The sequence below is a fragment of the Protopterus annectens genome, chromosome 1.part0 (genome assembly GCF_019279795.1).
Source record: "Protopterus annectens isolate FY-2018-M chromosome 1.part0, PAN1.0, whole genome shotgun sequence".
NCBI lineage: Eukaryota > Metazoa > Chordata > Ceratodontiformes > Protopteridae > Protopterus > Protopterus annectens.
Window position 1 is genome coordinate 1917840882 of NC_056725.1, and position 27809 is coordinate 1917868690.

General features: G+C 39.0%; 1 protein-coding gene across 1 annotated transcript in view; it reads left to right on the top strand.

Moving 5' to 3' along the window:
* MYO6 (myosin VI) overlaps positions 1–27809 on the top strand; it is a 692995-nt gene that overhangs the window by 342047 nt on the left and 323139 nt on the right. Inside the window, exons 12-13 of the mRNA XM_044077058.1 lie at positions 17825–17920; positions 19921–20091. Coding sequence (XP_043932993.1) covers positions 17825–17920; positions 19921–20091 — 267 coding nt within the window. The remainder of the gene's footprint in view (positions 1–17824; positions 17921–19920; positions 20092–27809) is intronic.

The following is a 27809-nucleotide window of genomic DNA, read 5'->3' on the forward strand; positions in this document are numbered from 1 at the left end:
CATTGATCATATCATATGCTGAAAGGTTATCCATGCTTCATGGGCCTAGACTTACCTGGAAGTTCCATTGACATCAACCCCTCCCTCCCTTTCCCATTTTGTACATGGGTTTGTGTGCCACATCAAACTGGCTGTCACCTAGAGTTGGTGTTAACATTGCCAGATAATTGCATGCCCTTTAGATTGTTTTGGAAATGCAAGTATTGCTATGCAAGACTTTTAGCTTTTTGTTTCCCTGGGTTAGATTTTATTTGAGTCAGACAGTATATGCATAGGCATATGTAAAGAAAGAGAGTATAACTACTTCCTTCCCTCAGTGTTGAGAAGGATGAAAGTATAACTATTGATTGTGAGACAAACCGTGGCTATCCATTGTGCTCATTACTAGCCTACAGAATATGCAGTTGGACAGTTTCAGCAGTAGCCTACTACACAGACAAGCCAGCAGCAGTGTCATGTAGGTTTTGATCCTGATTATGTTGCTAGTAACCAAAGTTTGGCTAGCAGGCCTGGGTGCCAAAATCATCAGTTATGGAGCTAGGAGTGGGGATCCCTTCTTGGGTAGTGGGGGTCTATATTATTTCAACGCATTTTAAGTACATCGAATACCTTTTCATTGATGCCTTTTCAGAGAAAGCCAAACTCTGCGAACGATCATTACATCGCAATTTTTCCCACGGTAAGTAACCAGTGGGCCAATGTAATCAGATAAAAACAGAAAAATTTAAAACCCACCCTGGAAAGGGGGGCTGTGCCCCTCACACCCCCCATAACTAAATATATCAACTGCGAGATCGCACTACAGTGTGGAACAGGGTAAATTCTTGAAGATGGCCCACTAGTGGGAAAATGTTTGATTTAATGATCGTTTGCAGAGTTTGGCTTTCGTTGAAAACAGGTCAATGAAAAGGTATTTGATGTATATAACTTTCACTGAAATAATGTAGACCCGGGTAGGTGATATGGGGACTCCTCCATGCGACAGTCTCCTGTTAAAGTGTCCCTTGACACAGCCAACACACTGTAGCAACATGGATTCATGTGGAAGCATGTGCGGTATGAATGTAAATGCCAGCATAGTGTGTACTGCGTGAAGATGTTTAGCTCATAATTGGGAGTGGTAGGTGTATGCTGAGAAATCCTATCTCCCTGTTCCCTTATGTTTTTGAATGTTGTAGATTCTGCTAAAACAAAAAGTATGGGGGGAAAGCAGTTGTGTTATAGGGGGATGGGGACAATGTTCCACTGCCATCTGGCATACTTTTGGTTCTTATACATAGAGTGGAGCTACATTATCCTTGGTTTCTTGTGTGATTTTTCTTGATTTAAGTTCCACCCAGTTTAGTTTTTTTTTACTTGTCACCGTTTGAGAACATTTGCCCTGAAGAATCTGGTACATTTGTTTGTCTTAATATCTGGTATCAGAGAGACAAACAGCATTGTGTCATTGAAGAGCATACATTGAATAGTACTGGGCTTTACACTGACTCAGAGAGCAAGTGCTATGCTTCACAAATCCACTGTGTGGGTTTCAGGTCTGACCTCTTTTTCTGTTTATCATATTTCTTCACTGTTTGCTGATCATCAGTGTCCTGCTAGTCATTTTCCATAGTCATGGTGTGGGTCAACCAGGAGGAATGACCATTCAGACAGCCTTGGGGTAGTTTGTATTTTTTCTGTTTTTCAGTCCTGACCCTTGTGCTTGCACTCAGTAAAGTGTAGGGATGGGACATGCAATGGGCAGTCTGCGAGTCACATCCCCTCACTTCCAAAACGGGTGTTCATTATATGTATCCCCAGTCCTACAAGAAGCACAGGAGATGGATTTCATGGTTTCTGCAAGGAAAGTGCCCTTGAGTACTTGCATCCTCACCACTCCCCCTGGAGAGGTGAGTGAGCCATGCCCCTTTACTCATCCCCCCTTCCACCCTCACAACCACCACATGGATTTTTCCACTGCCAAGGTCATTAATCATACAGCAGTCACCTGGGACACAGTCAGGTTTTTAGCCCTCCAAAACATACCAGGCACATCTGACCTCCTTCTTCTGTCTGTAGAATTTGCATTCCCCATGCCTTTATGAGTTTTCTTAATATGCTGTGGTTTCCTCCAGCCTCCCACAAATGCTCATTAATAAGCTACTGTAAACATTCCATCTTCATTGCATGTCCCACTTTTCTTGTGGCCTAGACTGTGGCATAAAACATCCATACATGATTAGTTCAGCTACACCTACCTGGTTAACAGGTATTCAAAAAAAACTTGAATAAATTGCTTCACTGGTTATGACCATTCCTTCCCTTTTGTCATCAGATGTCATTGACATATTTCACAGTGTGCCATCCATTTATCCATGTCACTACAAGGTGGAAGGGATACTTTTGGGTGAACCAGTTTATAGGGATCTGAGCCCTTTTCCTGTTCTGTCCTTCATGACGTAGGGTACTATCTTTCCCATTCTGACTGAGGTATATTGTGCATGATCCTCTTTCTGCTTATACCTACCATCTTTAAAGCTATATTGCTGTGAGGCATATTTTCATGTTGAGCAGTCCTGCACTTTCTGAAGCATTGTACTCCATTCCCCCAAATATGCTAGTACTTTTAAGTTGTTGGAATTTCCTGCACTTCTGTTGTAAACAAGCAAGAAGACTTGCTTATGTTTCTTGAATGTGGTGTTTCCTGCTAGAGTTAATTTTTCTAGATGATGTTTAAACTTAGGTTCATAGGCAGATACTAGGCTATTGACCCTAGGGCCTATATAATCCTAGCCAAATGGTACCCTGGCTTTTGCCACCCAAGAAAATTATTTTCCTGTGCCCCCTGTCAAACAGAGCCACAGAAGTGATCCCCAGGGTGAATTTCCTATCTCCCATCCAATCATCAAGATTTTTCTTGAAGAGTGTTAATGAGGAGCTTTGTTTGATATAGATAAGTAGTTTGTTCCAGAGTACGGGAAGTCTCTAGGACAGGAATCTATCCCTCCAGCATGTTCTGTTTATTGTGGTGACAAGATTTAGGTCCCTAGAGCATGTAGCTTGGAGGGATTGGGATTTCTTTAAGTGGAGCATGTCCAATAGATCTTGGTTTGACATAGCTTTGTATGTTAGGCAGAGATCGCCTCTGAGTAGGCGATATGCGACAGAGTAAAGCTGGAGTTTTTTGAGATGGTCTGTGTAGAGCATCTGTTTGAGGCCGGTAATCCTCTTTGTGAGGTATTTCTGCAGCCTTTCCAGTTGTTGTAGATGTCTTCTGAGTTACATACCGAAAGGAGCATTGTACTCTATAATGGGTCTAATGAGTGATGAGTAGAGGGGAACAATGACCTCTTTTTTCCCTGGATGGGAAACCTTTTATCATGAGGTGTGCCATGTAGAAGGATTTCCTGACTACTGTGGCAATGTGATTATCAAAGGAGAGACTACTGTCCACCTGTGTCCCAAGGTCTCTTATCACACTTTTGGTGTTAAGTAGACTATCGCCTATGTGGTAGTTCATGGATACAGAGTTTTTACCAAAAGGGATGACAATGCACTTTTTAGCATTGAGCTTGAGGCCATGGCTTTGACACCAGGCATCTGTCTCAGTGAGACCCTTTTGTAGGATGTCCACATCATTAGGAGTTTCGATTATGGCTCCTAGTTTTCAGTCATGTGCGAATTTAGTTACCCAAAGACCTTCTGTGTTAGCCTGTACTTCAGAGAAGTAGATGCCAAACAGGAGAGGACACAGGACTGAATCCTGTGGTACTCCACTTGTCACTGGTCTGAAGTCTGATTTGGAGTCTGCTACTTTCACAGTGTGGGTTCTGTCAGTGAGCCAGATGGCAACCCATCTTGTGACATAGGGATTTATACCTTGTTTAGTGAGTTTATCTATAATTCCAGAGTGGGGGATGGTGTCAAAAGCCTTGGCAAGATCTAGATAGGCTGTGTGAACCATCTTACCCACATCTACGGCTTTGATGACCGCTTTAAAGAAGTCTATCTGTTTAGGAGACATGATCTGCCTTTTACAAACCCAAACTGGGTAGGGTCCAGAGTGTGGAGATTACCAATGTCATTGTTTATAAGTTCCATGATGATACGTTCCATAGCCTTGCAGACCAGGCTCGTCAGGCTGATGGGGCGGTAGTTCCCAGGGTCCATGGTGACTCCTCCTTTGTGGAGTGGGATAACCATTGCTATGGGCCATTCAATGGTTACATAGCCTGAGGTGAGGCTACGATTGAACATGGTACTTAGGTGGGGTGCCAGTTCATTCTGTAGTTCGTATAGAACGCAGCCTGGGATGTCATGATATGGAAAGATCTGTAAAGAGCACTGTTTTCCTTCTTCCACTTAGGACAACTTTTAAGATATACCAGCTTCTTCTTGACTTGTAAATGTCCACACTCATGATAGTGTAATTCCTGTACCATTTAGGTAATGGTTATATAGAAACTGTTCAGATATTTATTTTATTCACATGTAAAGAAACAGATATGATTAAGGACCTTCCAGAAGGAGCAAAGAAGTCTCCATGGAAACTTGTGCTTTGTCTTAATGAAAGGCATTAAAGTAAAATCTGTCTGGAGTTCTGTCTACCCTTCAGCCAGCATTGCAGAAAGGACATTGCTTCTGTATGCATGGAACAGGAGAACTAGTCTTAAAGGAAAACTCCACAGCAGAACAAAAAAATTGTGTTTTTTTCCACTCTGTCTTTGTTTCTGGACCTATTTTAACACCTCAAAATCAGTATAAAAAGTATTTTATTTGTAATTTTAGCCTGTTTTCCACAATATGGCTACAAATGCGGTTTGATGTATCAACGTGATCTTGTTCTTCCTCAACCCTTTCTGTTTCCCATAATACTTTGTATTACTGCTGTACTGTAGTAATGCAGGCAGAGGGGAAGAGATTTATAATGGAAGTCCCTTCCTTTCCATTATGAGCTGTCAGTTGCACTTGATTCTGCAAGGATCTCTCAGTGCAGTGACAGTTTTAACACCTCTGCGGTAGTGTGGGGGGAGGGAACTGTCAATTCTCTTGGACTGTAAAAGAAAACCCTGAACAAAGGCCTGCAATTTAGCTACTTTTCTGACTGTAGACAGATAACTTCTAAGTATAGTGTAAAACAAGCTCTGAGCCAAACATAAATGAGGGTGATTAGAGACAGAAAAGAAGCAGTACTTTTACAGAAGGTATAGATGACAGTGACTCACACAAATCCCATTAAATGTCAATGGCATGGGAATTCACAGTTACTTCCTTATGTCTGCCATGAGTCATAAAAAGCATTATGGGAAAGAGAAAGGGTTGAGGAAGAACAAAATCACGTTGATACATCAAGCGCCATTGGTAGCCATGTTGTGGAAAACAGACTAAAATTACAAATAAAGCACTTGGAGTGATTTTGAGGTGTAAAAATAGGCGAGGAAACAAAGAGTGAAAAAAACAGATTTTTTTTAGTTCGTGTGGAGTTTTCCTTTAAGAAACATTGTGTTTACCTCTTCTTGATGCGTATTTCTCTGACAGTTATATGTTTGTAAACAAATTGCTGTAGTCACTCCCACAAGTATTTGTTGCTTCAGGACATCCGTAAGTAGTTGCTGCTGCAGTTACTTACATAAACACTTATCATAGCAGTACCGTGTCTGAGGAGGAAGTCCCTGCATTAGGGGCACTTTATCTGTTTTCTCCTCATTGCCTGTTTTTGTTTCTTGCCTATTTAGTGTCATCAGCATCAGTATCCTTGAGTTTCCTTCTTTTTTAATTGACTCCTTCTTCTTTCGGCTGCTCCCGTTAGGGATCGCCACAGCAGATCAACTGTTTCCATTTCTTCCTGTCCTCTGCGTCTTGCTTTGTCACACCAACCACCTGCATGTCCTCCTTCACCAAATCCATAAACCTTATCTTAGGCCTTCCTCTTTTCCTGTTACCTGGTAGCTTCATCCTTAGCATCTTTTTCCCAATATACTCTGCATCCCTCCTCAGCACATGTCCAAACCAACATAATCTTGCCTCTCTGGTTTTGTCTCCAAACCTTTCAACTTCGGCTGACCCTCTAATATACTTATTCCTAATCCTGTCCATCCTCATCACACCCAGTGCAAATCTTAACATCTTCAACTCTGCCACGTCAAGCTCTGACTCCTGCCTTTTTGTCAATGCCACTGTCTCCAACCCATATAACATAGCTGGTCTCACTTCCCTCTTGTAGACCTTCCCTTTCACTCTTACTGGTACTCGTCTGTCACAAATCACTCCTGACACTTTCCTCCACCCACTCCATCCTGCCTGCACTCTCTTCTTCACCTCTCTTCCACACTCACCATTACTCTGAACTGTTGATCCCAAGTACTTAAACTCATCCACCTTCGCCACCTCTACTCACTGCATCCTCACCATTCCTCTATCCTCTCTCTCGTTCACACACATATATTCTGTCTTAGTCCTGCTGACCTTCATTCCTCTTCTCTCTAGAGCATATCTTCACCTCTCCAGGGCCTCCTCCACCTGTTCCCTACTCTCACTACAGATCACAATGTCATCTGCAAACATCATAGTACACGAGGACTCCTGTCTGATCTCGTCTGTCAACCTGTCCATCACCATTGCAAATAAGAAAGGGCTCAGAGCTGATCCTTGATGTAATCCCACCTCCACCTTTAACGCATCTGTCACTCCTACCGCTGACCTCACCGCTGTCACACTACCCTCGTACATATCCTGTACCACTCTTACATACTTCTCTGACACTCCCGACTTTCTCATACAATACCACAACTCCTCTCTAGGCACCCTGTCATATGCTTTCTCTAAATCCACAAAGACACAATGCAACTCCTTCTGACCTTCTCTGTACTTATCAACACTCTCAGAGCAAACAACGCATCTGTAGTGCTCTTTCCTGGCATGAAACCATACTGCTGATCACTAATCATCACCTCCCTTCTTAACCTAGCTTCCACTACTCTTTCCCATAACTTCATGCTGTGACTGATCAGTTTAATCCCTCTGTAGTTACTACAGCTCTGCACATCACCCTTATTCTTAAAAAAACGGTACCAAAACACTTTTTCTCCATTCCTCAGGCATCCTCTCACTTTCCAAGATTTCATTAAACAATCTAGTTAAAAACTCCACTGCCATTTCACCTAAACACCTCCATGCTTCCACAGATATGTCATCTGGACCAACAGCCTTTCCATTCTTCATCCTCTTCATAGCTATCCTTACTTCCTCCTTGCTAATCCACTGCACCTCATGATTCACTATCCGCACATCATCCAACCTTCTCTCCCTCTCATTCTCTTCATTCATCAACCCCTCAGAGTACTCTTTTCATTTGCTCAACACACTCTCCTCACTTGTGAGTATGTTTCCCTCGTTATCCTTTATCACCCTTACCTGCTGCACATCTTTACTAGCTCGGTCCCTCTGTCTAGCCAATCGGTACTGGTTCTTTTCTCTCTCCTTAGTGTCCAACCTTGTATACAACTCTTCATTTGCCTTATCCTTAACCTTCACCACCTCTCTCTTTGCCATGCACCTCATCTCCTTATACTCCTGTCTACTTTCTTCATCTCTCTGACAATCCCACTTCTTCTTCACCAACCTCTTTCTCTGTATACTCTCCTGTACTTCTTCATTCCACCACCAGGTCTCCTTGTTCTCCTTCCTCTTTCCAGATGTCACACCAAGCACCCTTCTAGCCATCTCCCGTACTAGCTCTGCTGTAGTTACCCAGCTATTCAGTAACTCTTCACTGCCACCCAGTGCCTATCTTAACTCTTCCCTGAACATCACCCCACAATTACCCTTTTTCAATTTCCACCATTTGATCCACCCTAGACGAAGGATGAATAGTCTCTAGTTTTTTGTTTACTCTTGAAAATAATGCAGCATTTCTAAGACGCATGTAAAATGCGTTTTGCCATTTACATTTAATCACATATATGCAGCCAAATGCATAAAAATAGTGAAGGTCTGAATTTACCCTTTATCTGGCAGCCTTGTTTAGTTGCTTTGATTTCATACCAAATTAAAGCTAGAAGGCCAGCAGGCATGTTACATCTGAGCTTGTGCATATTGTTTTTTTTTCTCAAGGAAATGTCAGTATTTCTCCCTTTTGAAAAATCTAGTCTCTGAGTTTCACTAGAAAGTGCTTTCTGTGTTCCTAACAATCTTCTAATCCTTGCTGTTTTCCAGTAATTCCACCAGATGGCATAGATATGCTGGTATAAGATTATGTACGAATTAATATTTACGTAGTACTAGATATAATTGATTGCATATATTTTTAAGAACACAAACAAATTAAGGTTGTTACATTCATTCAGTCTTCATTTTTGGCAGGTGTAGCATTTCTTTTTAAAGCAAATGTAAATCTGGCATCCAGAATACTGTAAAATACTGCCTGATTTTTTTAGACACTCTCTCTCTCGCTCTCTCTCTCTCACACACACACACACACACACACCTATTGCTTGTGTAATTAAGGAATAATTATCAGTTTGCATATTATACTTTTCCAAAGTAACTGTTGTTTATCAAACCAAACTTATTATTTTAAATGAACTGTGGGATGCCAAGTCAGAGACTGGTGTATGCTGACTCTCAAATAATTTTACTTCAAAGTCTGATGACATTGGAATTTGTTATACAAGTACTGCTTTATTTTTTTTTTTTCTTCTAGTGCTAATTGTATTTCCTTATGTAACTCAGTTGAGAAGTGTTTTTATTTCTGACTAGGTTCCTATACTCCAGCAGAAGCTTGTATTTTGCTATGTTCTGTTTAACTTTCACTTTCACTTGTTTTTTTTAGCCTTATAACTGAGAGACAGGGTTATTTGCATTTGTCACTGGGAGCCTGGGAACATTTGCATTCTGGCAGATGGGTTGAATATGGGAGTGGGACTGTCTGGGTACCAGGTCTTCTTCTTCACAGGGTTTGTAGGGATGTTGTAGTCACTGGAGCATCTGTAGAGACCAGAGTCTTGTAGTGGGCACCAGCACATTGGCTGAAGGAAATATTTCTTGATTTTGTTTTTTTTTTTTTTTTTATGGACAGGAAGTTCTTATAGGATGTAGTGTGTTTTCTAGTGATTGGATGGCTACATTACTTTTGGTTCCAGAAAGAAGGACAGTGTCTTACCAGAGGCCTAATATAGTCACTTCACATAGCAACTAACTACCTTAGCACTTTGCTTCTATAGTTTTTACACTTTGTACACACCTTTGACACCTATGTGGATTTCTGTCAAGATTGTCACTAAAAATTACATCCACTCCTGTGACGTATAGGGACAAAGCCATGACTATGTGCCTGCTAACCTGGGTTCGAATAGTGGCTCAGGCAACTGACAGAGCAGCTGGGAAGGGAGGGTGCTCTTTGATATACTCCCTAAGGAGAGGAGGTCCAAAGAGGTGAATTGCCTTCGGCCATAATCAGTGAGCGTGCAGTGGTGGGATAAGAGAGTGGGTAGGTCATAAAAAATAAACCCCATCTCCCCTGGATGGAAGTACAGATGAGTACAGCATCCAGGGCACTCTCAGGATCCATGGCCTGCCTTAGCAAACGTGGACTTCGTCTGGGGAGGTTGGAGAGTAGCTGGTAGACTTGTCTTGGACATTGGATACCTGTGGCAGGGATGGTAAAAAACAATCCTAAGGGGATCTAAAGAAATTGCCACCAAAACATACAGTAATTTTTGGTGAATAGTTCAGATTTGGTAGTCCTTTAGTAATATGTTTCCTAAGAAATCCATTGTTTGTGTCTCCTCCATTGTAGTGACAGCCTTCCTTGCAAATTCCTCTGACATACTGTTTGGAAAATGGTCCTAGTAGCGGTATCTTTGAAGTAGGGTATACAGTTTGAGGTTCATCTGGCTTAATAGACTTGATTCAGTGGAGCATTGCGATCAGAGTAAAGAACCAAAGGGAGTTATGGTAGAATTTCTGCAAATGGTTTAGCATAGCAAGATTAAACATATTCCCCATTTGTTACATGCAGCTGTTGTGGCCTGCTGTGCTTCCTGTTTGTTGTTAGGAACATGTGATAAGGAGGGTATGTATTTGGAAGAAGTCTTTGGACCATCGAGAATGGGTCAGAAATAGAGAAGTGAAAACATAAAACATAATGTTCTAATTTAATCAGTGATTAATAAATCAGACTATAGCACTAATCAAAATAATTTAACTATTTTTCTCAAGTTACTGTTTTTTAAAGCATCGGATCTGCTGTAGTGGTGCTCCGGTAGCATTGTCGCCTCACAGTAAGACGTTGCCCTGTTCGATTCTAGCTAGAGCGTCTTCTGTGTGGAGACATGCATGAATGGGCATACCTTCGTTGAAGGCTGTGCGTCAGGGCTGGCAAATCAGCACGCAAAAATCTACTGCCAATCATTAGCGGACCGGAGTTCCGCTGTGGCGACCCTAACCGGGAAAAGCCGAAAGACACAACAACAACAACTATTTTTTAAAGCATCACTGATATCATACCTCATTTTTCCAGTTAACATAAAAAGGAATTTCAATTTCTATTAAGTTATAAATTGAAATTTATATACTAAATGTACAATTTCCCCCTTCTCCTTCACTATTACTACATTAAAATGAATACATATTTCACTTGCTAGGTTTCTCCACAGCTTCACTCAGCTGGTTCACCATCTACCTCAGCAGCTGCATAAGTCTAGGCTATCCATTTTAAACTGCCATTTCTGTATTCTCCAGCTTTAGTATCTTTTTGTCTGAAAATGTACAACTACAAATAGTTTCAAAAACCAAACTACTAGGGTCATCCTAGATTATTAACTTAAATTTGATAAACATTCACAGTACTTAGCGAGAAATGCTCAGAAATTAGGCCTCTTTTATAGAGCTTCTAACTTTCTTACCTCACAGTCACACACAACAACTTCCTATCTCCTGTTGAGCATAATCTGTGCATCACCTCTCCATGCAAACATTAATTGAAGATCAGTCCAAAACTAAAAAATTCTACAGCAAAATTGCCAACTTTGCTACCAAGTTGTGCAACTCAACTCACCACTGACTAGCACTCAAAAAAATTAACTGACTTGAATTTACAAAAATATCAGCTATGCGCAGCTTAAAATGGCACTAAAAATGGCACATAGTATATACTCTTCTTTTGACAAGTGATCCCCTCTCACTCCACTCCTTCTGTGGTACACTCCCAAAAGACCCTTTCACTCTTCAGACACAGATCTACTTTAGGTAAAAAAAAAAAAAAAAAAGTCATATGATGACTTCCAGTATTCCAAATGCGTATCTAAATTATGTAACTCCCTGTCTAATACTGTTAGGCTAATATCCTTCCCTGTCTGCTTCAAAATCAAACTAAAGGACTACCTGTGTAATTCCTGGCACTGCCTTTGTTCCAGCTCACCTGGCTAAACTCATCATTACATTTATTGCTTTTCTTGCACAGCTGTTCATATATTACATTGTAATTATGTGTTCTTTATTTATACTCTCTCCCTCTCATCATACTGTCTGCCTTTTCTCACCCTAGAAATCTCCAATCATACTGTCTCTTCCAACTGACTGTTACTTTTCCACTTGCACAAAATCTCTCTGCAAACTGCTTAAGCAATGTTCCTTTTATGAATGCCTCCTTGCTCTCCCCAGTCTTCCTAATTATAACCTTTTCTACTCTCATTAATAACTCCCTCCTCCCAATCTCTCCTCTTTAAATATTAAGTATCTTACACTGCTTGCAACTGTTCTTTCACCGTTATCCTGAAAACAAACATTATGATGTCATTCATTTTATCATGTTGTATTGTGTTATATTTTTCTGTATTCCCTACATTTTATTTCTTTTTATTGTTAAATCGTGTAATTTTGTGGAGTTTTTCTCCTGGATCTCTGCTGAAAAGGCATCTTTCATGACCCTGTTGGACACAAATAAATAAATAGTCTTCCTAGTGTTATTTGTCTTCAAAACAACATGAACTAATTTCTTCAAGCTATTTCTTCTGCATTATCACTTTTCTGTGACTCTTTGTAAACTGTTACTCCTTCTAAACCTCAGACCCACATTTGTATTCTTAACAACTTGTTTTGTCTGTGCTTCAAAATCTTATATAACTTCTTTGTTCCATCTATATCTTTGTCCTGTCCCATCTTAACCCTTCTATTGCTCTCTAAATTCTTACCTCATTATTCTTGTATCTTATAGACTATTAGTACGGCCAGTACTTTCTCCTACAAGCCATTACTGTAGTCCTATTTTACCCTTACCTAGCACAAGATCTCAGATTGTTTGCTTTCCCAACTTTACCACTTCTTGCTTCAGTTGTGCAGTTCTGAAAACATTGCATCCAGCCCTAGACTAACTGGCTTAGCCATCTCACCTACCTCTTCCTCCTCATTAAACTGTAGACCTTTATGTAAGTCTTACATGTTTGCTTTGCAAATATACAGTCTTAATATATATAACAAATTTGATGCTTGGGTAGTATATTGTAAATGTAATATATTTGCTGTATCAAAAACCTGGATAAAAGACTAGGACTGCCTCTCTGTTTTGTTGCTTTGAATGTTTTTTTCTGTTTGTAGAAGTTATTGTCCATGTTTATGGATGGGAGTGAACCTTGCTGTCATTGAGTAAGTCATTAAATGCCACATTCTTGTGCTTCTCTTCCTGGGCATAAGATGCAGACCCGAAGAGGGTTCTAACTGCTGTATCGCCTGATTGTCACACCAATCTCTTTGCAGTTGCTTCTTGTCAACCTCCCTTTCTACCACCCAGTGCTTTAACTGTCTACTTGAATCATTTATCCTGTGGATAAAGTAAAACAAAAATGGTGTTCATCTGAGAAAGTAATGTAAGTGGCTAGGTTCATTACATGGCGTATTTCACAAACTCTCATCACACTTTAGCATGTCTTAAGCTTGTAAAATCTATTATCACTCAAAGTTCACACTTTCCTCTGATTTGCTTTGGGGCTAAATCCTTGAGGGAGTAAAACACATGGTAGTAGGAGAATTATTGCCAGATAAAAAGAAATCAGATGCTAAGAAGCTGTTTTCGGTGGAGATGGCAGTAGGATTTGGCATAGTCTGCAAATGAGGCTGTTGAGTTTCAGACTGTGGAAAGCTTTAAAAGAGCTTGGGAAATGTAATGAAGGAGTGGAGAGGACAGAGGAGGCTGGTGCTGTAGTACTGTCTGTTCAGTTGGAAAACTTTGGCAAATTTAGTCTTTTGTCATTTGACACTGTCTATAGACCCATGGCATTTGCAGCAGGTACAATTTGTTTCCTTGTAATGACCTTTGTTTTTTGTGCTTTGTCTTGGTTTCATGGACTCAGATTATTGCACATGTTGTTTTTCCTCCAATATGTAGCAGAAGTATTGATTGCTGTGCCAGGATTTTACTGTCGGTGCGTTGCCGACTTATGGGCCTATATTTGACATTATTGTGGGAGTCCTCAAGGCTTAGACTGCTTGTTAGATAGTTTGATTTTGGTATGTTAGACCTATAATTGTTAAGCCTAATGAGGATTGGTCAGTTAGTGTTTAAGTGCAGCTGTAATGGAGACATCAACTCTCTGGACCTCAGGAAGAGGCAGATCAGGAGCTTGTGCCCTGAAATTACACAATTAGATCTTAAACCACTGTCTAGGTAATTACATTTAACCTTGCATTTTTTTATTCTCTTAGATGAATGGACTTAAATGGGCTAATAACTTGGCTTTCTGTATTGCAGGTAACATGACTAGAGGAACAAAAAAGTTAATTTTAATGTTGTGCTAACTCCGAGTTAATCACTTTACTATGGTTTCTGGTATCTAGGTGAAATTGACTTTTAGTCTCAGGGAAGCAAGTTATTAACGGACTTAATGGATTTATAAACTGCATGCATGGTGTCTGGTAGACAGACTGCAGTTGGCAGTATTCTAGCCTTTTTAAATAAGTAAGATTCCCTACCCCATTAATTTGCCTGGTAAGTTATCTTGTATCCTGTAGAGACTTTTTAGTTTTGCTATAGGGTAAATTGCAGAGTAAATAAAATTGTAATTAAAATGGTACATTTTATTCAAGGTTTGACCTTACAGACATGTATACTTTAAGAGTAAAACTATTATTGTGTACCTAGAAGAGACTGCATTGAATATTTCTCACTGGTTATGAAAACATTCTCTAATAACTGATTATTAAATATATAATCAATATCTGTCCCAAAAGCCTGGTCCACAGTAACAAGAATTTGGTTGTTGATAGCATATATGTGCGTACTGTTGCTCTTTTCATAAAAGGTTATAGAGTATTGCTTAGTGTTAAATATAATTCCACCTGTTAATGGTCATACATTCAGGAAATTATTAAAATCAAGTGTGTCAGTTTATGGATGCAATGACTATCCCCTTTCTGCAATTATCTATATCTATAAATTGTGAACACCAGTTGTTGTGATTCCCAGTTATGGAGGACATAAAAACATAAACTGAAAAGATCCTAAACACAGTACCCCAAGCATTGCCACAAATTTTCATATTCCTTTGAGCACTTGAAATTTGAATGCCTCTATTGCAGTAAGCTCTTGCATTGCTTAACCTTAGAAGAAAACTGGCCCCTTTTACTATTTAGAGAAAATACGTGTATCTGCTTCATTACTTTTTCTTCGTAGTTTGGTTATTATACAGTACTTCTAAAATAGCCCTCAAAACATGCTACTTGATTAGCTAAATGGAGCTTTTTAATCTACTCTACACTAGTTACAACAGCAGAAAGATCCATTTGGTTGAGTCAAAAACCCTGAATGAACTTGCTGTCATTGTGAGTCCAGCAACAGGTTCCTGAAAAAACTGTCAAAATATTTGTAACTACTTTCACCTTTGGTCTTCATTGTGGCCCCATACTGTAATTCCCCTTTAAAAAATGAAGCAGTTGAAATGAGTTCACACTTTCTTAGCATAGTATCATTTGTGGCACAAGGAACAAAATATTTTTAAGTCATGAAACGTTGTACAAAAAAAAAAGACTGCTATTATACACTGGACATTTTTTTAAAACAAGATGTGGGCACTTAATAGCAGTAATTACTCCTGAGCCTGTTGGTCATGCAGTTTTACTCACTCAAATCACTGTTTACCCTTACCCACTCAGACTACACCCTCATGGGTATACTTTCCCAGTCATGGGTAAACCATAGTTACTGAGTGAACTAGAAGTGATTTTTGCATTGTCAGTATAGAGGCTTAATGTCAAAACTGCTCAGCACTTTATATGCAGAAGAAAATAAGATAAGCACCAAGGTTCTTTGAAGAACTGGTTATAAAATAACGGGATCCAGCTGTGTGTGTCTGCCGGGTTGTCATAGCTGCATTCAGATGCTAACATTAAACCAAATAATGCTGTTTGCTAGTCCCAGCAGAATACCTAGAATAGTTAACAGAAAACCATTTGAGGTTGGTTTTCCTGATCGTGGTAATGAGGTACCAGAAGAAATACCAGGAATCAACAAAACCAAACTCAAATGCTTTTATGAAACCAGCTTGTCTGTGTTGGTTTTGCAAATGTTTCAGTCTTCTTCCTTATTTTTTACTTTATAGTGCGCCTCAGTAAAAAGCATTCTTTATTAAAAAGATCTTTTTTATTCACATTTTTTATTCCTTTTTAGTTTTTAAGTAAAATATATGTCCCTCTTTGGTTCTGTCACATTCCTCGATAAACAAAGTAAGAAGGCAATTAGCTACACAGTGGAAAAAATGGCTACAAGAAGCTTGTTGATTTTTTCCACCGTCTCTCAAGGAACGTGACAGAACCACAGAGGAGCTTTCTTTTATTTTAGAAAATATATATTAATTCACATTTTTCTCAAGTGTCTCTGATTACTTCTGGCTTTTCCTTGATTCTTTTGAGATCTGTCATTGATTGACAGTTAAAATGCAGAGAGCTGGAATAAGTTAAACAGTTTGTCAAAATAGATGGCTTCCTATCAAGGTGCATGAAGCAGTGGCACTTCCTTTTCATTAGTGAGCTGAGTCTAAAGATTTACTCAGTAATAGCGGAATATGTACTGTCGAATGGTGTGTGTGTGTGTGTGTGTGTGTGTGTGTGTGTGAGAGAGTATATGTGTGTGTGGAGGAAATGACGTAAGGAGATGCAAGTGTGTGTGTGTTTAAGGCCGCTCATAGTACAGTGCATCCCGCTCTTGTCCCTCTGTGGCTGTCACTTCTTTGTGGGTATGCCCCTCATTAAAAAGAAGCTCAGCATTTTTTCCACTGTCTCGTGAGAGAGTGACAAAATCACAGAGGTACAGAGCCACAAAGCCAATTTCAATAGAAAGCATTCTAAAAAATGAATAAATGGCATAAATTGTAGAATGACTTTAAGAATCATAAAAATATAGTTTTCCAACTATGTGAGAGAATTAGCTGTTTTTAATCAAGGATTTATTTTTGTGTCAACTAACTGAAAAAATGTACTTTGGTTAGAATGTAGAAGGTTACATTTTTGTTTGCAAATCACATCTTTTAAATTGTGTAGATGTGTTTGTATTGTGAGGACTATGTTTCTGATATAGATGATAGTAACGCTGGTGTTTTTTTTAGGGTTACCAACTGTCCCTCTTTGCGAGGTTCAGCCTCACTTTGGGCAGTTGTGTCCTGTGAAAAAACTAAAAAAATGTCAAATGTCCTGAGATTTTAAGACAAAATATATTAAAGTTTTCTTTAATAGTTGCATAAAACAGTTATTTTGTATCTGAAACACACAAATATTATATGAAAAAGCATACGCAACACAAATGCTACAAAAATAAGCTTTTATTTTGGCAAAAAACAGTGAAGTTCTGTCCTTTGCATTAGCCATGGGTATGTTTTGTCCTGCAAAATCTCACATTTGTACAAAACATTTCCCACTTTGGGCATTTGAAAAGGTGGCAACCCTGTGTTTTTTTATTTCTCTGTGAAAGCTGTGTCATGTGAAGCATTGTCTGATATGTCATATGTGTTATAATCCTCTGTCTCTGTATATAGATAGATAGATAGGTATAAAATTAGATTGAGTGACATCATGCAGAGATCCTATATAGGCATTTTTTGCAGGTGAAGGGATTATTACAATATAATGTATCCAGTGTATGCATTTGCATGCATTTTAAGAAATGGCAGATTGTAGTCATCATTTTTGTTGACAAAAGAGTCCGTGCCGTGGTGTTGTCCTAAACATTGACAGATTCTAAAATAGTTGTTCGCAAGTGTATGTCTGCCCTGATTCAAAAAAACTTGCTGGGTGAGAGACTTACTTTGGTGCAAGGCCCATCTGTAAACAGTGGGGACCAGATTCCAAAACACCTGTTCTCAGCCCGCTGTCAGTGTAAGTGGTTACTTACACTGAGGCCAAGTATTTTAGAATTGGGGCCAGTATCTTACAGTGTGTTATGAACATTTGGTTGGCAGGGATGCATTTCAAATAAAAGTTTACTTAACTACTTTTAAGAAATACACAACTAAAAGTGTGCAGGATTACTCCTTTTAACTGATAAGCAGTGTGAACATTTACTTTTTTACAAACTTCCAGATTTCAACTTTTATTGCTGCCAAAGATCCATAAAAATATTTCTTAAAAATACCTGTTTTGCAAGACAGAACTGATTGATTGCTAGATCTTTTGATTTAGGCAGTGTTTTGTGATTTTACCTGCTAACTTTTCATTTCATAATTTGTACAGGACAACAGATAGCACTAGAACTGATGGAAAATGCAGTTACTTGTTCCTAGTAAGGGTCAGAAGGGTGGGTTTAGGGAAGAACAATGTTTTCTGCAGTAATGATTGAGATTGCTGTCTATTTGTTTTATTGCAGATACCCAGGAAGTCCAAACTGACTGTTCACAGAAATTTGAGGGATGATGAAGGTTTTATCATCAGGCATTTTGCAGGAGCTGTTTGCTATGAGACTGTAAGTTTGTTTTGCTGCCATGTCCAGAACTTTATATTCTCCTATTTGAATACAAGTGTGTGATGCATTAGTCAATACTCAGAAATATTGGTGTGCTGCATTTGAGTTTCATCTTTATCATAAAGATTGTCCTACTTTTAAGTTTATTGTTGTTTCATGTTGCTTACATGCTAATCTATATTTAATTGTTCAGGTGCCATGTTGGTGGTCTTCACTGCTGTTTGTTTTAGACTGCCAACCATCATGACCTTATATGGTGTGCAGTGTAGTCAGCTGACTGTTTTTGACTGCCAACCATCATGGCCTTAAATTGCATGCAGTGTAGTCAGCTGTCTGTTTTAGACTGCCAACCATCATGACCTTAAATGGTGTGCAGTGTAATCAGCTGACTGTTTTAAACTGCAAACCATCAAGCCCCTAAATGATATGCAGTGTAGTCAGCCGAAGTTTCTGATGAACTTGTGGGCACCAAGAAAATTGACAGACTCTCTTCCTACAACCAATCTAGGGTGTCTGTCCTCACATTCAGTATATTTCTCAGTTTTTATTTGATTGTCCTTGTCTTCAAGTGTTGTCAGTAGTGAGACTTATTTCCTCTGGTTTGCTCAAGATATTGCTAATGTGATAGGCTGAAACATTAACCCTACCCCACCCTGCAAGAAGATTCAATCTTCACCTGAGTTTATTAACTACAGTGCCTTTGGACAATAAGCATAAACTGCATAAAGAACCAGGTTTTACACGTGGTAGTGTAGAACTAATATCCAAATATGTACTATATTCCACCATTTAAAATCATTTAGTAGACTAGAAGTTGTTCTTTTTGGATATGGGTCAAACAAGTTTTCATCATCCAACAACATGCATGGCTGTGGCAAATATATATCATCTTTTCACTTACAGTTTGTGGAATCAAATCAATAGTTGTTTATAGTTGTTTTATTATGGGCATGAGAGAGGCACACCTAACTTTTATGGTGATATGCTGTTTACTTTGTTACTTGCAGAGAGTTTTTTGGTGAGGAATGTCATTTGCATGTGTTTTTTTTTCTGAGAATGTATCTCTCATTAGCTAATGTATATAGATTTGATCATTTGGCCTGTACTGGTAGTTCTGCAACTACTTTCATGACAGTTAATAATACACATTTCTTAAGTTCACCGTTTATGGTTGACCAACAGCCAAGGGGTGGCTCATTTACCTGTGCTTTCAGCAGTCCAGAGACAACAAGCAGTCTTTGTCAAAAGATAAGCCAGGGGGGTCAGATTCAATGACTAAAGACCTTATCTTTCATCTTGAGTGACAGAGAGTAAGGGACTTGATGGTGAGTTTATGGACGTTTGTGTTTTGGGGGGCATGGTAGCTGGCAGGCCTGTACAGTGCTTTAGATGGGAGGCCATCTTAGATGCACATGTAGAGAAGAACTTCTCATGCCCTGTTCTTTACCATATCTAATGCTTATATTGTGAAGAGGGAGGCAGCATTAATTAGAAAAGTAAGTAAAATAAAATAAATAAATACAAACTACTTCCTATCTGTGTCAGTAATGATCCCCAAATTCCATCATTGCTTCCTGAGGCATGCAGTGATACTGACCTGCCAACTGCTTCTAAAAAATGTATAGTGCATAAAGTAAGTGATGATGGGAACTGAGATTGTCAGCAGACTGGAGTAGAAATGTGTAACAGAGATTAGAAGTCAGGAAGTGCTACAGAGACTTTAGGAAATGCTTCAGCAATGCCATTTAAAACTATATTAACTGTCTAAGACAGCTTATGATGAGACTTTTACTATGGAAAGTTACTTTTAACATTATGAAAACTGTTTAAAATGAAAGCCTTTATAAAACGGAACTTGTGAACATGTCCTGTGGTCCACAGTATATGTAAGAGAGTATCTGTAATGAAACAGCATGTTTAAATTCCAGTCTTTCATCTACAATGGCACAGGTTATGTATTCTGCGTATACTGCTTACTGTTTTTGATCTTCTGTTAACAGACCAAGTTTGTTGAGAAGAATAACGACGCCTTACACATGTCCCTTGAGTCGCTTGTTTCTGAATCAAAGGACAGATTTGTCAGCCAGCTGTTTGAGACGACCAACAACAACAGGGATCATAAACAAAAAACAGGAAAGCTTAGTTTCATTAGTGTGGGTAACAAATTCAAGGTAAGGAACTACAGGACTATTTATTGCTGGTAGCATAGATGTGTATGAACACATCAGTTTACACCGATGGTGTATTATGTGTGTTAAAGAATAATGGAGAGAAAAGATGCTGTATGAGCTGCATGATTTAACTTATTTTTTCTTGTGGGACCACCAGATTATAAAACTGAATCATATAGTTATATTAAAGAAAGTTTTCTCCCTTATTTGCAACGTGGACAGACTGCTGAGAATACCAGAATTCAAGTACTATATAAATGTATAAATAATACAAGATGAATCATGCTGCAAACTGTGTCAAGTTTTGAAACTGAGTAGCTGTCTCCAGCATGCATTGCTCTGTTTTGAAAGAAGTTTTGAGTCCAAATTAAAAATCCACAGACAAGTAGAAAACTTATAATTTTATGTATAAACTTTTGTTAAATTATAGATGCTGGGTGTGAATTTGTATGCACAGGCTGTGGTTGAGGTATCAGATTTTAGCTTTAGAGTTCATATTCACAGGTCCTAGATTGTTTGACACTGGATATTAGGATATACTTGGTAGCAATGAATTTATTATGCAGAGTGGTATAATGGTCTAGGACATGTGCCATTAATTATCCTTAATCTGGTGTCTCATTTCTGAAATCTAGGGGGCCGAGCTATGAGTTTGACATAGAAGGGATGTCCCATTATACTGCTGTTAGTCCAGAAGGCCGGCATTCCACTCCAGTTACATAGTGGTGCATTACAACACAAAATATTGGAGATTGTATTTCTGTCTTTTGAAACATAATTTGGAAATAGTGTTTGAGGGGATGACAGAACTCATAGTTTAAGATATAGAATGACAGGTGTGTGGAAGAGATTCTGATTCAGCAGGTTCAGAGTGCATTTTCAAAATCCACTTATCAGTTTCATTTTAGAAGACATGGTTACAAGATTTAGATTCAAGATGCCCTCCCTGTTGAAATATCTGCACTTGAAACGCCAATTTCTGACATGCTGCAAAAAACCCACACACACTGAAAATGCAGAAGACTGAATATGGAAAATTGCTCTACTTCTTTAAACTTTTTTCCCCTGCATCCACCCAATGTAGGGGACAAGCCCCTCACCATCTCTGAAATTAAATATATATATATTGTAAACCCTCCATGTTTTCTTCCAAATTTGCCATTTTGTGGAGGGATTATTAGGGGGGAGAGCAACATTTTGAGCCAAAATTGGAGACAGTTAAGAGGTTTGGATATACCTAATTCTATAAAGCAATTTATTTGCATGTACCTCTCAACCTCTTAACGCAGGAAATCTGGACAAGGCCAAATATATTGGTGGAACATAAAAACAGTACTAAAATTGCTCTTGTATAAACTTAGTTGACAGAATAATAGGTGTTGCTTTAGCATGCATTTTTATAAAGGGTATGAATTCTGAAACTCAATGTCTGTCATTATTTAGTGACTTCATTCCTAAATGATTTACCAGAAAACCACAAATTTTATGAGGAACAAACCAAAAATAAGAAGCAAAAATCTATTAATTCTGCAAAAATCTGGACAGTTAAGAGGTATAGTCCATCTCGGGGTGTCTGAGTTTGCTGCCCTTCCCCCCTCACAGAATCATGGTCAAATGGGGCCTCCCCCTGCAGCTATTCCAATGTCCCATTACTTGACTGTTTTGCCCCATTTACCATAAACACTGTAATGTGCATACTGCTTTACTTCTGCAATGCTTTGGATTTCATTTAAAAGTGTTATTTTACATTTTACAGCACAAACACTAATAGACATCTGCTGAACAAAGCAATGCAGTCTCATAATGAAAATAGACTTAGCATTAAAACTTCTCTGCCCTTGAAACTCACATTCATTGAAACAGCATTGAAATCCACATTCAAAGAAAATACATCTGGCCAGTGGCAGATAAAGGTTAACTTTGGGCTGTTTTCAAATCATAGGCCCCTTGCACAGGAAACATACATGTGTTCTTTGATACACCTTCCTGATTGTATTAAAGTATATTCCTTGTATAGTACACTACAGTTGTTAGAGGGCATTTTAAATTGATTGTCTTGAACATTATTTTAGTAAACAATGAAACAAAATGCCATGCACCAATTTATGACAAAACTGCCCAATTCAGAACATTTCCTTCATAAAAGTCTACTCAAACTTCTACAATCCACCAGTATCAGTAAATATTCACAGTCTCTGCAGAAGCAAACATTTATCTAAATAATTCCACATTAAAGAGATCTGTAACTAATGAAGAGGTTGCTGCTAGCAAACAACTTTATATTTCATTGTTTCATCTACAAATAAAATGCCTGTCACCTTTGAGGATTAAATTGCCTATGTTACATTAAAAATTTGATAAGCTAGTAATATTGCAATAGGGAATGGATGGCAAACTGATAACAGGTACATCATTACTAGGTATCTCCGCCATTCTCAGGACTGCAGCATCCACCCCCTTTAAAAGTACAACACAGTACAGTATCAGCTATGCATTTATATACTATGGGAGTAGAACCCACAGCCTTGTGCATCAAAAGCAAGTACACTACCTGTTGTACTATTAACAATGCAGCATAAACAGCACTAAACTTCTCTTCAAGCTCTCAGCTCCTTGTAAAATCCTCTCAACTGTATCTCTCAACTTTGAAGCACAAGAAATCTGTAAAAATCCAAAATTTATTGGAGGAGGGGGGACAAAAGCCGAAAAACTAGGGACACATTTTAAACATTGCTTGTATAATCTTAGAAAGTTGCTAGAATAAAATACTATGTTACCACCATGCATTTCAGTGCCAAACTTCAACCTAGGACCCTGTGCACTACAGTCAGAGCAACATGCCACTATGCCAAATCAGCTGTTTCTTGAAAGACAGGTAGACTGAAACTTAAATGGCTATCATTTAGTGAATTCAGTTCTCACCATAGCTCACAACCTCTTAGCACAAAACACCTAGACAAAGCCGATAATGGGGGAATACAGCCCCCAAACATATTCAGTGAATTCAGTTCTCACCATAGCTCTCAACCTCTTAGCACAAAAAACCCAGACAAAGCTAATAATGGGGGAATGCAGCCCCAAAAATAGGGACAGATTTCAAATAATGATCTTATAAACAGAAAATTGCTAGAATAAAAGGTTTTGTGTTACCATGTACTTTCTGAAGAATATGAAGTCTGAAATTCAAATGCCTGTCTATTTAGTGAATTAAAAATCCAGAAAACCACAGATTTTATCAAGAACAGAGCAGAACAAAAATATGAGGCAAAAATTTCACAAGAACAAAAATATGGGGTAAAATTTTCACAAGTGGTGGTGGGTAGGAAATTCAAGCTCTTGCTACCTTCTCCCAAGGTACAGGGTTTGAGTCTAGCCACCAGGTATATTTAACTGGGGCATTACACACACACACACACACACACACACCCTACCTAAGTCAGCTTCATTAAAAGGAGTCCAGTGAAAGCCCTTTGTTACATTCCTGCAGCAGCAAGGAGTTCAGTTGTTTCAAAAAAGCCCCGCGAGAGCAAAGTCCTTCTCCTTCCCATGAGAGCAAGCTACCCAGCCTGCAGATGTTGCAGTCCAATCCCCTTCCAGTCTTTGCAGTTGTAACTGCATAGACATCTGGGATCTCTGTTGTCCGAATGCTGTCTTCCTAATCTGGACTGGTTTACCAGCAGTCTGGATTCCTGTGTGCAGCAGTCCGGATTCTGGGAACACAGCAAACATGTATGCGCGAAGTTCTGGGACTCGCATTTGTTTTTTTATTTTGTTTTTCTTTTTTCTTTTTATTTTAATGTCATTTTACAGCTGGGGGGACTCCAGTCTTGCAGTCCAATAGCACAAGCTGCCCATTCAGAAGTGGTCATCTCAGACTTAGTGTATATGAGTCTGCTTTTTGGCTATTCAGTCTCAGCATTGTGGGTCTCACTAAAGGGGGTCCCAATATTTGAAATAGTTACCTTTGAGATGTGGCATGTGGCTTGCAGGCTAGAATGCAATGTGGGTGTTCATTTTCAAAAATAGATTCCTAGTTCATGGTCAAGAATTGTAGGTTCAGAATTTCATATTCTGAGTAGAAAAATAAAGTGTTTTCATTCAAGACAAGGGTTTTCACCATTAACATACAGCGTAAAGCCTCTAGAAGATGTTAATTGCCAGTCTTGTGATGGTGTTACTTTATAATAGTACTGCCAGTTAGGATGTGAACTTCTGAATTAGTTAAGTATCGTTTGCTTACAAGCAAGCTATTGCTAGCATTTGTGGAGATGCAGTGCTTACTAAACCATTACCAAGGTATGACATAATACTGTATGATTATTCTTTGAAGTTCCTGAGAAATTTGTTGTATTGTACTTCTTTCATGGACACCGTGGATCTTGCAACATAATGATTGGGAAATTCAAAAACATTTTAATAATAAAAAAAATCATCCTAGCTGTGACAGGAAAAAAAGAACACTTTCTGTCTGCTGCTTTCTGAATGTAGTCATAGGTCACCATGCTAGGCATATGGTCCTGATGGCCACTGAGGACCTAACCTGATTTCCCAATTGCTTAGATCACTGCCTTTTTATGTGACTTGCTCAGTGTCACATGATAGACAAATGGAAAATGAGAGAATCAAATCTTGGACTTCAAGCAGTAACTCTATAACAGCTCACAATGGCCTTAGTTCACTATATTAACTAACTGCCACACTTAATCCTCTGTGCTGTGAGATGAATATGCACAAGTGACTCACAGCAGAAGTGCTAGCAGAGGTCATTTTTATGCATGTCCTTGTAAACTTTATATGAAGTGCACATATTTACTTACACAGTCATGTACTTATTGTTTGCATGTAACCCCTGTGATATGACATTGTAAGTGTAAGAGTAATGCTGTGCTGGTGTATAACCTCTGCGGTATGACATTGTAAGTGTAAGAGTAATGCTGTGCTTGTGTTTAACCCCTGTGGTATGACATTCTAAGTGTAAGAGTAATGCTGTGTTTGTGTGTAACCCCTGTCTTATGACATTGTAAGTGTAAGAGTAATGCTGTGCTGGTGTGTAACCCCTGCGGTATGACATTGTAAGTGTAAGAGTAATGCTGTGCTGGTGTGTAACCCCTGCGGTATGACATTGTAAGTGTAAGAGTAATGCTGTGCTGGTGTGTAACCTCTGCGGTATGACATTGTAAGAGTAATGCTCTGCTGGTGTGTAACCCCTGCGGTATGACATTGTAAGTGTAAGAGTAATGCTGTGTTTGTGTGTAACCCCTGTGGTATGACATTGTAAGTGTAAGAGTAATGCTGTGCTGGTGTGTAACCCCTGCTGTATGACATTGTAAGTGTAAGAGTAATGCTGTGTTTGTGTGTAACCCCTGTGATATGACATTGTAAGTGTAAGAGTAATGCTGTGCTGATGTGTAACCCCTGTGTTATGACATTGTAAGTGTAAGAGTAATGCTGTGCTTGTGTGTAACCCCTGTAGTATGACATTGTAAGTGTAAGAGTAATGCTGTGTTTGTGTGTAACCCCTGTGGTATGACATTGTAAGTGTAAGAGTAATGCTGTGTTTGTGTGTAACCCCTGTGGTATGACATTGTAAGTGTAAGAGTAATGCTGCATTTCATCAGCTTCTCTGCCTTCCTTTAAGTGTGGCTTAGCTAACTTCAGAGAAATTTCTCTTCAACTTCAGTACTAAAAACTAGCAGTGGTTTACAAGCTACGTTAATTTTACAGAGTAATTGTTGACAGGGAGACCAACAATGTGTCTGCTCTTCCTTTCTCTTTACTGCTACGGGTTGTAGGTTTTTTGTTTGTGTAATATATCAGCACCATTACTAAGGACTTTATAGGATGCAGTATTCTGCCCTACAGTGATTGCTTTTTTGCATATCTCACATCAAGACTCATAGCTGAGCATGAGAGATTGAATGCTAATGATTTTGTCTTTCAGAAGCAGTGTGACTTGTAGGTGACTGCTTTCTGCAGTAGAAGAATAAAGTGCGACATGGGTGGCTTTCCTAAATATTAAAAGTGGGCAGAATTTCCTTATATTATATCCAGTAATGTGGTTTGTTAAATGAAACCAGATTTGTAGTGTATATATTTCTGTGAAAAATTGCTGAGGTACTGTTGAATTAGGTGTGTGATCAAACCATCGTGCACTATCCCTGAAGTGTTGAGCAGGAAAGTACCATTTTAGGATTAAATAATCCCCATGAGATGAATGAAAACAGCTGTTGTGTGGGAGCTATGAATAAAGAGGTTTTCTTGTACTTATTGATTAGTTTGCTCATCTTGAGTTCCAGATAGCATATCTGTCAACCTCTTAGAGCAAGAAATCTGGACAAAGCCATAAATAATGCAGGGACAATGGCCCAAAAATAGGGACAATTTTTAAATACTGCTCTTACAAACTTAGAAAGTTTATACAATAACAGGTTTTGCATTGTAATGAATTTTCTGAAGGATATAAAATCTAAAACTCAAATATATGTCATTATTTTCTGACTTAAATCTTTAATAATTAGCCAACAATTTGCCAGAAAACCACAAATTTATGAAAAACAGACAAAAAAATATGAGGGAAAAATCTGGACATTCTGCGAAAATCTCTAGAGTCTGCTTGCTCCTTGATCTGTTTAAAACTTTCATTTAGTGGCTACAGCTAGGAACTGTAATACTGTGCATTACTGTAATTGCATTTTTATTTAATTACTAAATTGTAAACTGCTTTTTCATACTGAGACTTGTATATTCTTTTTGTGAGTGTTCTTTCTATGCTTTTAAAGTGAGGTTTCTGTGTTCTGCTCTGGTAGATAGAGGCCTGTTGTCTAGGCCTGGTAGTTTTGTTTGAGTTTCCTGGGTTTCTGGCAGCCATTTTCTGCTGATAGTCCATCTTCATTATTATTAAGAGTAACAAGGCCTCCTGATCTTCTGTAGTACGAGTGATTGGGTAATAGCAGGGGCTGAGTAGTAATTTGATCTTCTAACTCTTCCATCCTTACTGGTATATAAACCCTGTGTCTTGAACATAGTCCCTCAAAACCTACACCACCAAAACACATACACAGAAGCACAAAACACACACCTACATTCGCGGAGGCTCTCAGTAAAAATCTGCCCAAGCAACCGAGACCTCCAAAGCAGAAATGCATGCAACCTCCACCCCCAACACAACCCAATGACACATAGCCCGAATACTCAGTGTGCCACTCAACTACAGCCCATAAGGCATAACGTACCCAACACTCTAGTGATAGGTGACTCTATAGTCAGGTACACTGATGTTCCACTCACCAGGCTAAACAAGGAGAAGGTTACTGTCAGCTGCCTGTCGGGTGCCATGATCCACCAGGTAACGCACACACTCAGGTCACTTCACAACAAGGACAAATATGACTCTGTCATTGTCCATGTTGGTGTAAATGACCTGAGATGTACCTCCCTGAACTACATGAAAAGAGACATGGAGGAGCTCTCTGATCTTGTAGCTCAGGCAGGTATGACCCTAGCCCTGAGTAGCATCCTGCCATCACCCAGAATGATACCACAGTACAAGGACAAAATGATTGACTTTAACAATGGCTAAGCTTCTGGTGTCATTCTAAGGGAATCCAGTATCTGTCTGCCTGGGATGACATAATCGACAGACCACACTGCTTTGCCAGAGATGGCCTGCACCTGTCACCCTTGGGATTATGGATACTGGCAAAGGCTCTTGCCACCCT